The sequence below is a fragment of the Penaeus chinensis genome, chromosome 12 (assembly GCF_019202785.1).
Source record: "Penaeus chinensis breed Huanghai No. 1 chromosome 12, ASM1920278v2, whole genome shotgun sequence".
NCBI classification, from domain to species: domain Eukaryota; kingdom Metazoa; phylum Arthropoda; class Malacostraca; order Decapoda; family Penaeidae; genus Penaeus; species Penaeus chinensis.
Genome location: NC_061830.1, coordinates 29,801,549 through 29,816,548, shown reverse-complemented (window position 1 = coordinate 29,816,548; position 15,000 = coordinate 29,801,549). Strand labels below are relative to the sequence as shown.

Here is a 15,000-nt window from a genome sequence, read left to right as displayed (position 1 = left end):
CCCGGTTAATGAATTCTCAAGGTAGTCCGTACTGTTTGGATCTACGTGGAAGGTCATCTTGGACTAAATATGGTCATCTGCAAGGTCATCGGGAAGGCAATAATTTAAAACGTCTCTCAACACAATGTATATTATTACTGATAACCTAAAAGGAATAATAACACTATTTTTGACAGAAATTTAAAAGTAAGAAATGACTGACGAACCATAAATATTCATAATCTGTATCTAAATATATCAAAAATATTATATACTGCTACATTCTAGACAGCACTTATACAAAATCTATACATACTCGCAGTATAGAAAACGCGAAGTGTGAAAGAAATAAAGCAAGTATGACCCCCCACCTTATCCATGAACAAAACCTTCTCCAATCATAAATCCGAACCAATTTACGAAATGCTCTCAGACATCGTCAACCACCCAGCCAAACCGAGCACAAACTCGCCAGCTATCCTTCAGCACAATCCTCAAACATCATATTTCTCGGCAACGAGCACCAATCGCCATCCCGGCCTCCCATTTGCAGAGCGTATCGCAGCCTCGCTATCGTCGTGAATATCACCACTTGACCGTCACTCATGCTTACGGTAAACCTCGAGAGGCTTCGACAACGAGGCCCGAACACACAAGCGTCGCGACATACGAGGACCCGAAATGCACCGATGGATAATTCGCCTTGAGGTAATGCGTTACTCCCTTGGTTAACACCGATCTAGCCAACTCAGTTTCGTGATAATGGGGTTCATGGGGTGGCTGAGCGCAGGAAGGAGTGAGAGAGGGAGAGAGAGAGGGAGAGAGGGTAAAATACTAAACCCCTAAAGAAATAAACTGATAAATACTCAGAAGAAGAAAAAGGGGAAAGGGAGTAAGACGAGTAAGAGGTAAATCAAAAGTTAGAGGAAATGCGAGGGGAGGACTGAACAAGAAAATAAGATAAGGCAGTAAGACGACGGGAAAGTATGGAGGAAGAAAAGAGAATGGAGAGAGAAGACAAAAAGATGGTATACGAGAAGACAAAGTATAAAAAGAGTAGGAGAGACTTAAACGAAGAAAGGTAGGAATAATAAAAAAGGAAGGCAAAGTGGGAACAGGAGGAAAGGATGGAATGAGAAAAGAGTGAGGTACACGATATGAGGCAGAAGTAAAAGGAGGAGAGAGGGAATAAACAAGGTAGAAGGAGATGAGAGGGTGCCAACTAGAATAAACACGAGAGCAGGGTAGGCGGGTTGGAAGAAAAGAAAGAGGGAATAAGGGAATAAGGGGGCGAATAAAAAAAGACATAATGAGAAAGGAAGAAGATAATAAAATAAGAGAAGAACAGAATAAGAAACGGAGAATGGAGTGACGGAAGGAGAGAAGGGTGTTACCTGCCTTTAACTCCCGGTGACAACTGCTTATCTTTGCAAATCTACGAGACGGTAAATTGAATCGAACTCAAATTAAATTTACATGCGACCCGCCGCGGCGAGGTGGATTATGCAGATGCTGCTGACAGAACTTGAGTAAAAATGGGATTCGACGTCAAGAACTGACATAATGGACGTGAGGGCGGGGAGGAGAGAGGAGAGAGAGAGAGAGAGAGAGAGAGAGAGAGAGAGAGAGAGAGAGAGAGAGAGAGAGAGAGAGAGAGAGAGAGTGAGAGAGAGAGAAGGGGGGTGAGAGAGGAGAGGGAGAGGGAGAGGGAGAGGGAGAGGGAGAGGAGAGGGAGAGGGAGAGGGAGAGAGAGAGGGAGAGAGATAGAGAGAAAGAGGGAGAGGAGAGGAGAGGAGAGGAGAGGAGAGGAGAGGAGAGAGAGAGAGAGAGAGAGAGAGAGAGAGAGAGAGAGAGAGAGAGAGAGAGAGAGAGAGAGAAAAAAAAGAGAGAGAAAAAGAGAAAGATAAAGAGAGAGAGAGAGAGAGAGAGAGAGAGAGAGAGAGAGAGAGAGAGAGAGAGAGAGAGAGAGAGAGAGAGAGAGAGAGAGAGAGAGGGAGAGGGAGAGAGAGAGAAAGAGAAAGAAAAAGAGAAAGAGAAAGAGAAAGAGGAAGAGAGAGAGAGAGAGAAAGAGAGAAAGAGAGAGAGAGAGAGAGAGAGAGAGAGAGAGAGAGAGAGAGAGAGAGAGAGAGAGAGAGAGAGAGAGAGAGAGAGAGAGAGAGAGTCTCGAAGAAGAAGAAGAAAAAGAAAAGAGAAGAAAAGAGAAAGAGAAGACTAATATAAAAGAAACATCTGAGGATGGGGGAGGATAGCAGACTTGAAAAGCAAGGGAAAAAATCGGGAAATACTACAAAAGAGAACAATTGTGTCCAGAATGTGCAGATACTAATGGCAGATCGGAACTATAGAAAACAAAATAGCAGTAGCGTGTAAGAGTAAAGTAGCGTGGCCAGTATAGCTAATTAGAATTCTATTAACGGTGATGTAGTAATTACAGTTGCAGTTCTAGTACAAAGTAAAAGACGAAACTGGGGAAGTACTGAGTCGTTAAAAAGTTTCTGTCTAATTTAATACAAAACGTATTATCTGATAAAGAACGGCAAATATAACTAAATATCGTTACTTATATTTCACTATTTTTATAGCACCGTAATGCATGTACTTATAGGAAGAAGGTCAGACTTTCCGGCAGACCGAAACATTACATGAGTTACCCCTCTACCAAGGTACAATCACAGAAAACGGGTCTGAATACAGTTCAGAGAAAATGGTTTTCTTGGAGTAACTAATGTATTTTTAGATATCGCACTGACGTTTAAAACATCTTTGTTGCAAGTACTTACTTTGATGCAGCAGTTGTGACCATCTCGCTTTCGAGTTTCTTCTCCCTTAGCTTTTCAAGTTCTTTTCTTTCCTGCTGTGCTTGCTTCTGCTGCTGTTTATATCTAGAAAAGGACAATGTTTGAAGTTAAATTTCTAGTCTTATATACACGAAACAATGAACGAATATCATAATGCACACAAATCACAATATTCTGCAAATGTATCCTCAACCCCCCCCCCCTCTCTCTCTCTCTCGCTCTCTTCCTCTCGCCCTCACACACACACTCACGCACTCACTCTCTCCTTCTCCCTCCCTCCCTCCTCTCTTCCTCTCCTTCCTCTCTCTCTCTACCCTCCCTCGCCCTCCCTACCCCCTATTTCTCCCCCTCCCCCCTCTCTCTCCCTCAATCCCCCTCTCCCCTCCCCCTCCCTCGCCCCCCTTTCTCTCTCTCTCTCTCTCACTATCTCTCTCTCTCTCTCTCTCTCTCTCTCTCTCTCTCTCTCTCTCTCTCTCTCTCTCTCTCTCTCTATCTCTATCTCTATCTCTATCTCTATCTCTATCTCTATCTCTATCTATCTATCTTTCTCTTTCTCTCTCTCTCTCTCTCTCTCTCTCTCTCTCTCTCTCTCTCTCTCTCTCTCTCTCTCTCTCTCTCTCTCTCTCTCTCTCTCTCTCTCTCTCTATCTCTATCTGTCTTTCTCTCTCTCTCTCTCTCTCTATCTCTAACTATCTTTCTCTCTCTCTGTCTCTCTTGCCTTTTTTTCTCTCCCTCTCTCCCTCTCTCCCTCTCTCCCTCTCTTCCTCCCTCCCTCCCTCTCTCCCTCCCTCCCTCCCTTCCTCCCTCCCTCCCTCCCTCCCTCCCTCTCTCTCACTCTCCCTTTTTCACCGCACATCCACTTATAACCGTAAGTAAAGTCGTCAACAGTATCAATAATTAAATCAATAAATCAACACAGCACACTCCACAAAAATACATTCAAATCTTTAACAACCATAAGAGAAAGGATTAAAACAAAAAAAAAATACTCTCGAAGAACTCACCTCGAGAGAGCAAAGAACAAGGAAAGGATGGCCTTGAGGTTTCCGTCTTTGATGTCCTTGGCCGTGAGCCCGTCCAGGGCCACCCCGACGCCACCGAGGTAGGCCAGGGACGCGTTGATGTTCTCCAACTGAAACAGAAAACGTTAAAGTCAGAGGGCGTTGTCGGGGTAACTGTTGTAATTTCGCAGCCTTATCTTTCTATACATATCTATGTCGTAATGGTAATTGTTATCGCAATTATTAATTGAGAGGACTTTCACTACCATTTCTGGACACCTTTATTAAATTTAATTATCATAATGACGATGACGATGAAGATGATGATTGATGTTTGATGATGATAATGATGATGATGATAATTTTAAAAATTACTTTTTATCATTATTATTACCATTATCATGATCATGATCATCATCAGCAGTATTATCATTATCATCATCATTACTGTTATTATTATTATTATCATCGCCTTTTATCCATACCACTATCATCATCGTTTTTATAATGGCCATCGTCACTATTATAATTTCTCTTATAATAATAATTACCATTACCACTATTACAAATTGAATAAGATAAAATGTACAAAATACAATTTGTTTTTCTTTTTTACAAAGAAAATGTTATATTCCTTATTGTGATATATCCATGCACAATTTGAACACTTGAGATCGTCCATAAATGTCACTTGTATCTATTCTTACAATATACAACGGACAGCGAAATCTGGACTGACGTGAAGGCACCAAAACTAAGAACACGTCACAAGTCTATCAGTTCCTCATAAACATATATATTTTCGGCCCAAGTCAGCCTCATAACAGATTCCGCCTCCTCCGTCTCGCAGTAATCGGAAGGAAAACCGGATTAGTCTCGGCCTATGCTAATCCGGATACAAGACGACGTAAGACCCTCGCCTTTGCTGCGGGATTTCTGGACGGGGAAGAAGAGCAGCATTTCATCACTCACAGGTTTAGGATGAGGTCATCAGCGCGTGGCATCATTTTGCACGGTATTGGTAAGGATGTCGGTGATATTTTACGGCTGTCAAGACCCCCCCTCGCGCCTAATCCCTATCCTGACACCGTCAATCAACGCAACCTTGAAGCTCCTTGACACCACCAACCCACCGCCAACACCTCCGCCTTGACCTTGAAACCGGCGCTCATCACCAGGGCAAGCTGTCCTAAGAGACAATATTAATCAGCTGGACCACCAAGAGGCTGTTGTTTATCTCGGACAATAAACATCTCGGCGTGCCATGACGGTCGGCCCTGAAGCCCCATTTGTGACGGGCATGGAGGTCACGCCTCAAGTGCCTCCGTCAGATCATCGCGCCTTATCTGACAGAAAGCGCAATTTTCGTGTCTCTGCTTGTGGGCTGTAATCCTGGCAGTCCCAACATCCTTATAATAATGCCCCAAATGTTGATGCGATCTGATATACCCATTGTGGGCTGGGATTAGTAGCTGAACTCCAGACAACCATAAAGCAAGACTTCGCCGCTCTTGATCTCTATAATTGAATACAAGAGGCTGAAGGTCAGGCACCAACTTGATAGTGCCTGAATGCTACCCTGATTTATGATGCATTTAAATTTGTTTATCATATATTCGATTTGCTTCTTTCTAAATATCATAATCTTTATTTGAAAAGATTTTGCTTATTATTGCTCATAATAAAAAGGAGTAAAATTTCCATCGAAAGTAAATCTAATAAGTACACATTCATTACGTTAAAGAAATCTGCTGTTTTTTTTTTTCTTCTTTTCTTTTCTATTTCTCAGTGCCCCCGCCGTATATTCTACAGCACACTGTTGCAGACAAGCACACACATGCCCTTGTCACTCGCTCACCTGCATATATCAATAAATACTCAACCACTCGACCAAACCTCTCACCTCAGGTATCCAATTACCCGTAAATAACCCGAATCATCCCTTGCTAAATCCTCTTTCATTTTCCCTTTTCCAGCAAGATTCCTGGACTTCCTCCTTCCTCATCTTCACTCCTTAGCCGATTACGTTCCAACCTTCAGACTCCCTCCCTATTTTTTTTATACACATCCAAATTACAGTCTCCAACCATTAACCGAAAAATGACCTGATAAGTCTGTCATACAAGTTAACCGCCGATGTTCAGGAGCGTCAACAGTAACCCCAAAACAGGGCAACACTAGCAATTTGCATGATGATTAGTTGGCCGCGGGCGAAGCAGGTCCTGCTAGATCCCCGTGCGCTTACAGGTGCGTGGGTGAGTGTGGGAGAGGACGACCGGGGAATAGGGAGAGAAAAGGAGAAGGAGAGGGAGAGGGAGAGGGAGAGGGAGAGGGAGAGGGAGAGGAAGACGAAGAGGAGGAGGAGGAGGAGCAGGAGGAGAAGGAGGAGAAGAAGGAGGAGGAGGAGGAGGAGGAGGAGGAGGAGGAGGAGGAGGAGGAGGAGGAGGAGGAGGAGGAGGAGAAGAAGAAGAAGAAGAAGAAGAAGAAGAAGGAGGAGGAGGAGGAGGCGGCGGAGGCGGAGGAGGCGGAGGAGGAGGAGGAGGAGGAGGAAGAGGAGGAGGAGGAGGAGAAGGAAAAAGAGAATGAGGAGGAGGAGGAGGAGGAGGAGGAGGAGGAGGAGGAGGAGGAGAAGGAGGAGGAGGAGGAGGAGAAGGAGGAGGAGGAGGAGGAGGAGAAGGAGAAGGAGAAGGAGAAGGAGAAGGAGAAGGAGAAGGAGAAAGAGGAGGAGGAGGAGGAGGAAGAGGAATAATAACAATAATAAGAATAAGAATAAGAATAAGAATAATAAACAGCCGAAGAAGAAGAAGAGGAGGTGGAGGAAAATGAAGAGAAAGAGGAAGCGGAAGAGAAAAATGAAGAGAACCAGGAAGAGGAAGAATAAGAAAAAAGAGAAAAAGAAGAAGAAGGAAGAAAACTAACAGAAACCGGAAGAAGCGGAGATGAAGAGTAAAAAATGATGACGTGAAGGGGAGGAAGAAAGAAGAAAAACAAGAAAAATAAACCTAATGTACAGTTACACTCCTCTTAAAGGTATATTTGTATTTATTTTTCATTTTAAAGGTGGTCATTTTCCTGATTCTTATTTTACCGACGACGCTCATTCAAGTCGTTTCATTAAAGGGATATGAGCTTTCCACCAAATTAAATCAAATCAAAAACTTTATTTTCCTTCGCTGATTTTGCTAATTCTTGATGTCTCAGAGCACAACAAATTCAAATGGCACTTTCAGCCGCCGCAAAAGATAATCCACAGAACTAGTTATGTTCTCTTCTCCCGCATTGGAAATGTTTACATTCAGATGTGCAGGAATGCGCACCAAAGAAAACGTTCACATTAGTCTCGTCAGAGGGGAGACTCCGATAAAACAAATGACTGCCAAAAAAATATATAAACATGTGGACTTTGATATGTCAGTTGCAGGCAGATAAAACGGTCATTCGAACATTCCACTGAATTACCATTATATATATATTTTTTTTTAAATAAGGTTTCCACCACCAATAACATACCTAAAAGCATTTAAACAATGCGGAAAATCACAGAGCATATATCATCAGGAATTCTTCCCATGCACCCCCCCCCCCCCCACCTCATCTCCTAATGCAAATCCACCTCCAACCGTAAGAATACGACGAGGTCTCAACCCTCCCCCCCTCCCCCCCCCCCCCCACTTCCTTTGAGCAAGCAAAGACTGCAACAAGGCATCAACAAAACACGAACTCAACGCAAGGGAACATGAAGCTCGAAGAGAACTCATCCGTGAGTATTAACAAATGACATCCGCTAATTCGAAGACCCAAGGGAGCTCCCCCCCACCCCCTCCCCTCCCCTCACCAGACGGGGCGCCGCGACAAAGGATATTAAGGATATAATTAATGCTGTTGGGTGCTGGATTCCGCTGAGTCAGGGTTTATCTGTTGTCGAGACGTCGGAGTTTGTTTACGGTGACGGGGGATAATTGGGTAAGGGGGGAGGGGAAGGGGGAAGGGGAGGGGGATACAGGTGGGAGGGGAAGAGAAGGAGGAAGGGAAGAGGAGGAGGAAGGGAAGGGATGGAGGAGAGGTAGGGATTGAGGGAAGGTAAGACGAGAAGAAGAAGAGGAAGGGAAGATAGGAATAGGATAGAGGAAAAGTAAAAACAAAACAAAACAGAGAGTAGGACGAAAAGAGGAGGAGGAGGAGGAGGAGGAGGAGGAGGAGGAGGAGGAGGAGGAGGAGGAGGAGGAGGAGGAGGAGGAGGAGGAGGAGGAGGAGGAGAAGAAGAGAGCGGGGTAAGACTGGATAAAATTTGGCAAAATTATAGATGCAACATATCATTGATGTGATGGATAAAACAGCCACAAGGATATAAGATCCTAATAAGGAGAAGTGCCACGACAACACCAAAAGAAGAAAGAGGAAAAGAGGAACAGAAGAGGAAGCAGAAGAAAACGAAGAAAAGGGATAAAACATGTGCTCGATGACGAAATCAACTAACGGTGCGAGGACGAGTGAATCACCGTCCAAGAAGATGAAGAATATGATAAGAATGAGAATAAAAACGTCTTTTTTGTTGCAATAAGAAAATAAAAAGAAAATACGGGAGAAAATGAAGAAGTAAAAGAAAAGGGAAGAGGCGGAAGAGAAGAAGAAAAAGTGAGGGAAGTCAGGAAAGGAAAAAAAAATGGTAGCCATAACAGGGCTATTTTATTGTCGTAAATATTGCTCTATTTACTAATTTCACCGTTATCATCATCATCATCATTATCATTATTATTATCATATTATTATTATCATCATTATTACTATTATCATATTATTATTATTATTATTGTTATTATTATTAGTATCATTACTATTATTATTATTATTGTTATTATTATTAGTATCATTACTATTATTATTATAATTATCATAATCATTATTATTATCATTATTATTATCAATCTTCATCATCATCATCATCATCACCACCACCATCATCATTACTACTATTATCATTAACATTAGTATAATTCAAAATAATAGCAATACTATGATGTAAAATATCTAAGCTAATGATGGAAATCGCTGTCATAATAATAAAAGTGACAAGACGTCGCGTGACGGCCCGAGCTAACGGCACGAGGCCGCGTGAATCACCCCGGGCGCACAAGAACAAGACATCGTCAACAAGAGCGACAAAAAGCCGCCCTGAGAGAGGGGAAGCGCAGGCGGCCTTGGCGAGGGTCAGAGAGGGGAAGCACATACAGTCATGCCCTCAAGCACTATGCCTGTGAATATAGGACTTCCAACCTACTAAAGCAACCTTCTGTAACACTTTCTTGGCCCTTCGGTTGTATCCATCAACATAACCACAACATGGAAGAGAAAATGTTGATATGCAAACACCAGCCGAACTTGACACTGTACGGACACAAGGGCGGCGTGAGCCAGGCCACGAAAAACAGATTTGCATGGAGGCAAGCAAGCACTTTATGTATTTGCCATTTTATGCATCTAAAAAAAATCACGCCCATATACGAACAGCACACGCGGCAAAATGATAATTACTGAAAATTACTGAGAACAAGCGGAGACCACAAGGAACCCGACTTTCCAAACCCTCTTCCTCAGGTATAATGATCAGTAATCGATATCTCGCCGTGAGACAAAGACTGAGAAAGGTTCTCTAATTAATTGCTTAATATGTGACTTGCACGACCCTTTCGCTATTAGGAAGGAACATGTTGCAAGCTATGTTGCAGCCCGGTGGGTGGGCGGACGAAGGGAAATATTGCACCTCTCTCAACTGCACGATTGTTCTCCTCTTCGTTAATGCTACACGACTCTCTCTCGCTCTCGCTCTCTCTCTCTCTCTCTCTCTCTCTCTCTCTCTCTCTCTCTCTCTCTCTCTCTCTCTCTCTCTCTCTCTCTCTCTCTCTCTCTCTCTCTCTCTCTCTCTCTCTCTCTCTCTCTCTCTCTCGCTCTCGCTCTCGCTCTCTCTATCTCTCGCTCTCTCTCTCTCTCTCTTTCATTCGCCATGTTTCTTTAATTCATAGATTAATTCATAACATATGCTAACGAGCTAGAGAGAGAGAGTAAGGGAAGGAGAGAAAGAGGGTAGAGAGAGAAATTGAAAGAGATAGAAAGAGAAAGAGAGAGAAAGAGAAAGAGAAAGAGAGAGAAAGAGAAAGAGAAAGAGAGAGAAAGAGAAAGAGAGAGAAAGAGAGAGAGAGAGAGAGAGAGAGAGAGAGAGAGAGAGAGAGAGAGAGAGAGAGAGAGAGAGAGAGAGAGAGAGAGAGAAAGAGAGAGAGAGAGAGAGAGAGAGAGAGAGAGAGAGAGAGAGAGAGAGAGATAGAGAGATAGAGAGAGAGAGAGAGAGAGAGAGAGAGAGAGAGAGAGAGAGAGAGAGAGAGAGAGAGAGAGAGAGAGAGAGAGAGAGAGAGAGATAGAGGGAGGGAGGGAGGGAGGGAGGGAGGGAGGGAAGGAGGGAGGGAGGGAGAGGGAGAGAGAGAGGGAGCTAAGCCGGCAAAACATGCAAGAAGACAGGAAGACGGCAAGAAAGAAGCAACACATGCAGTGCTTATTGGATTACTTCACACATGAGGAAAAAAATCCTAGTCGGTTCAAATACAAAGAACGAATATCAGATGAGACAAACAGACAATTAAATGTTGATAAAGAATGCTCGCAAAACATAAGAACATAGGGTCAGACGATACAAATACATACAAAAACTTTGAATGAGAAACAGAGGGAAAGTAAGCGAGAGAGAGAGAAAGAGAGAGAGAGAGAGAGAGAGAGAGAGAGAGAGAGAGAGAGAGAGAGAGAGAGAGAGAGAGAGAGAGAGAGAGAGAGAGAGAGAGAGAGAGAAAAAAAAAGATCACAGCCTACGATGAGAAACAGCAGCAACTCGTAAACAGCACAAGAGCGCTGGCGAGACCGTGTGACCTGGCAGCCACACAAGAGTTTTTGTCTAAGGAAGCTCAAGAAACTGAACGGGGTCTCGGGGGACAACTTATGCTGCAGCTTTTCACTCCCCCTCGAGAATCTTGGGTGAATGTCCGTGTCCCTCCGCCCGCCTGCCTCTCGCGCCTGCGTCTTCTTTCAGGTGAAGTGTCTTTAGAGAGAGCGATAAGGACCTGACCAGAAGACGTCCTTCAACATGGCGTCTCAAGATATCCCACCCTTTCTGAGCGAAGCTAAACCGGAAGAACATTAAACAAAAACAAGCGAAATATGAAACGAATCTACACATTCCCGAGCAGATAAACAAGTACAGCGAACAACCACAACATTCACAAACAGCAGCAACTTGACCACTTCCCCCCTCCCACCCACGTCTCTCTCCCCTCGAAAGCAGCAATAAATTACAGGCTACAATACCAACTGCACCACGCCAATGCACTATTGGCATCGGCGCTTCATGACAGGCCGGCTATTAATAACGAAGAGCTCGTGTATTACGGCGAGGAGACCGCCATTCAGGGACTGCCTGGAGGACTTGCGAGGAAAGGGGGGTGCGGTATCGGAGACGAGAGAAAATCAGAGATAAAGATGGCAAGGATGATGGTGAGTGAGGAGGAGGAGAAGGGGATGGGAAAAAGGAGAAAGTGAAGGAGGTAAACGAAGAATATAGAGGAGCAAGAAGAACAGAAAGAAGGAGGAGGATGAATATAGAACAATAAAGCAGACATACAGCAAAATAACAAAGATCCATCTCGCGGCTGACCACAGCGCTACATCCCTTTCAATTTTCCTTCACAGCAAAAACCCCACGACCCAGAGCGCTACATAATCTCCTCCGGCAAAAGATGGATAGCCTTGTCCTCGCCCGAAGGAACGAGGAGCGAACGTTGCAAGGAATAGAGAGGACGCTTCAAAAACCTAGTGTTGAATAGTCCCGACAAGGCATGGGGGGGGGGGGGGGTCAGGTTTGAAAAGGACGTAGGACTGAGGAGTAGAACTTGAGGACCTACGAAACCTCTCAATAAATAGCTGTAATAAAGTAAAATAAAGATGTGGCTAAATAAATTTTCTGATAATGAACTGCAAAAGCGAAAAAAGAACACCAACCCAACTCAGAGTAATACATACATAAATATACATATATATATATATATATATATATATATATATATATATATATATATACATATATATATAATATTACTACTAATACTGTATATGTAAATAATGCGCGATAAAATAACATCTATATTTGTCGAGACAAAGAAAAAAACGCATATGACAACATTAATATGAATAATGAAAACAAAACAAAATACAACAAACTTTAATGCACTTATCATTTAAGTGCACAAATCACACGGCTGAATGCCTTGTTCATAAACACAGATAAATAAAAAGATAAAAACACAATTATTAGAGACAGACAGAGAAACTAAAACAACAAGAGAAAGCCGTACCCAGCAAACACGTTCCCAAATATACAGACAAAACAAAGTCAAACAAAACAAAAACAAACACAGGAAGACCCCAAAGGAAACAGTCGGAAAACGAGACGCCATTCGACAAGGAACAAACGAGCGCCAGGCCACATGAAGCTGGACTTTGCACTCCTGCCTTCCCTCACTGGGTCACGGCCGCGAAAACACAAAATGAGGAAACGGGTACACTCGGAGGGGAGGCAGAGGAGGATGAGGGAGGAAAGGAGGAAGAGATGAAGGGTGGGAGTGAGAGAAGGAAGAGAGGAGGAAGGGGTGGGGGAAAGCAGGAAGAGGCAAGGGGTAGAAGTGAGGGAGAGAGGAAAGAAGGAAGGCACGGCGGGTAGAAGTGAGGAAGTGGTGGAGGAAAGGAGTAGGGAGGCATGAAGGGTAGAAGTGAAGGAGTGAGGGTGGAAATGAGGAAGGGCGGAAAGAGGGAAGGGAGGAGGCAAGGAGATGGAAAGAGGAAGGGAAAGCAGAAATATGAATGCTAATATTAAAGAGGGAAGGAAGGTACGATAGAAGGAGGTAAAAGGAGAGGCATGGCGATAAAGAGAAGAAGAAGAGCAAAGAAGGAGAGAGAGACGAGAGGGAGTCAAATAACTAGTCAACAGATTCTCTCTCCGAATGGTCTCTGAATATGGCGATCTCGCTACTCGACGATCCAAAGATTTATTTTGGAAAATCGACATCGTGTGAAAGATGGGCGGGGAGGAGGCTCGATATGGCAATCCCCAGCACAAGAAGCAAAAATCATATCATAATACCAAATCAATCAGCTGTCCGATAAAAGTTATGATGTCAGCTACTACCACAAGAAAAAGAAAAATCGGCGTTCGCATCCAAACAAACAGTAGGGTGCGCGATTAGGTGGGGTGACGTAATCGACAAACATTATTAAAAAGTTCTTCTAGAGTTTTGATATTATTATCTAGCTACTACTCATCGTTTAATGTACAAGAAGATAAAAGAACAAAATAAAAAATATATATATACATTTTTTAAAAATCTATTGAAGCCCCGTTGTATGCGTGTGTAGAATATGCAGTATACATACGCACACTTGACCCACGCGTACCTCGGATCAGGCAGAGAGGGTATAACATGTCCATTGTGTCGTCCTGATGACCCATTGTGACGTGGGCAGTAGGAGGGGGAGGGGGTAAGAGGGGGTGGGAGCGGTCTGGTCCAATATGCAGATATCGGGGTAATATGGGAGATCTACTAGATATCGAGGGGAAGGAAAGCGGGAGAGAGAGAGAGAGAGAGAGAGAGAGAGAGAGAGAGAGAGAGAGAGAGAGAGAGAGAGAGAGAGAGAGAGAGAGAGAGAGAGAGAGAGAGAGAGAGAGAGAGAGAGAGAGAGAGAGAGAGAGAGAGAGAGAGAGAGAGAGAGAGAGAAAAGAAGAGAAAAGCAGAGAAGAGAAGAGAAAATAAGAGAAGAGAAGAGAAGAGAAGAAAAGAGATGAAAGGGAGAGAAAGAGAGAGTAAAAAAGGAGAGAGAAAGATCAGAAAGGGAGAATCAAAAGTAACACATCAGCCGCCAGGAGGAACTTTCACAGGGGGCAAAAATAATAAGCTTAACATTCCTGAGAGACTCCCTTGCAGGTGGTGGAATGCAGCGCTGGGGATATGATAGCTGGCAATTGCACACGTTAGAGGCGAAAGTTGAGGCAAGGATATCAATGGAAAGGAGAAAGGGGAAGAAAAAAAAAGTGAGATGCACACGTGTAATTTCATCGGTACGTCTTGCCAATCTGAGAGAGCGAGAGAGAGAGAGAGAGAGAGAGAGAGAGAGAGAGAGAGAGAGAGAGAGAGAGAGAGAGAGAGAGAGAGAGAGAGAGAGAGAGAGAGAGATAGGCTGACGACTAAGAGACAGACGAGCGAGAGAGAGAGAGAGAGAGAGAGAGAGAGAGAGAGAGAGAGAGAGAGAGAGAGAGAGAGAGAGAGAGAGAGAGAGAGAGAGAGAGAGAGAGAGAGATAGGCTGACGACTAAGAGACAGACGAAGAAGAAAAAAAAATCAGGAAGAGAGAGTGAGAAAGAAACACATTACAAACACACACAGAAGAAGAAAGAGACGGAAAAGAAAGGGGAAATTAAAAGCAAGACAGGAAAAGACAAAGAAGGAAGTTCATAACCGTAAACACAAAGAGCACCAAAGAAAATACATTGAGAAAGGGAGGGGTGATCCAGCTGTCGTGGGGACGCCACCAGTAGTGAATAGTACAAAGAGGTTAGTTCATTCTCACCTCAGTGTCCCTGGGGTCTCAGGTCCAGTTTCAGAAGGGCTTGACTGATTCACCCTCATCAATTTCAATGGCGAGAAATTGAAAGGATTATATAAATTGTAAGTGACAGATTCATTTTTCCTTTCAATCACTGCGGGTGGGGTTCTAGAGGGTATGGGGATGAGGAGGAGAGGAGGAGAAGGAGGAGGAGAAGGAGGAGGAGAAGGAGTAGGAGGAGGAGAAGGAGGAAAAGGAGGAGAAGGAGGAGAAGGGGCGAAGGAAGAGGAGGAGGAGGAGGAGGAGGAGGAGGGGGGGAATTAGGAGGAAAAATAGGAGAAGAAGGAGGGAGAGGAAAGGGAGGACGAGGACGAGGACAAGGAGGAGAAAGAGGAAGAGGGAGAGGAGGAGAAGGAGGAGGAAGGGGGGGGGGGGAGGAGGAGGAGGAGGAGGAATAGGAGGAGGAGGAGGAGGAGGAGGAGGAGGAGGAGGAGGAGGAGGAGGGGGGGGGGGGGGGCAGGGGGAGCGGGGAGAGGGTGAAGAGAAAGAAGACGGAAGAGGGGGAAGAAGTCGAGGAGGTAGAAAGGGATC

General features: G+C 44.2%; 1 protein-coding gene across 1 annotated transcript in view; it reads right to left on the bottom strand.

Moving 5' to 3' along the window:
- LOC125031054 (protein sickie-like) overlaps positions 1 to 15,000 on the bottom strand; it is a 737,157-nt gene that overhangs the window by 357,843 nt on the left and 364,314 nt on the right. The window contains exons 4-5 of the mRNA XM_047621503.1: positions 3,782 to 3,909; positions 2,760 to 2,861 (exon numbers count right to left, since the gene is read on the bottom strand). Of these exons, the coding sequence (XP_047477459.1) occupies positions 2,760 to 2,861; positions 3,782 to 3,909 (230 nt within the window). The remainder of the gene's footprint in view (positions 1 to 2,759; positions 2,862 to 3,781; positions 3,910 to 15,000) is intronic.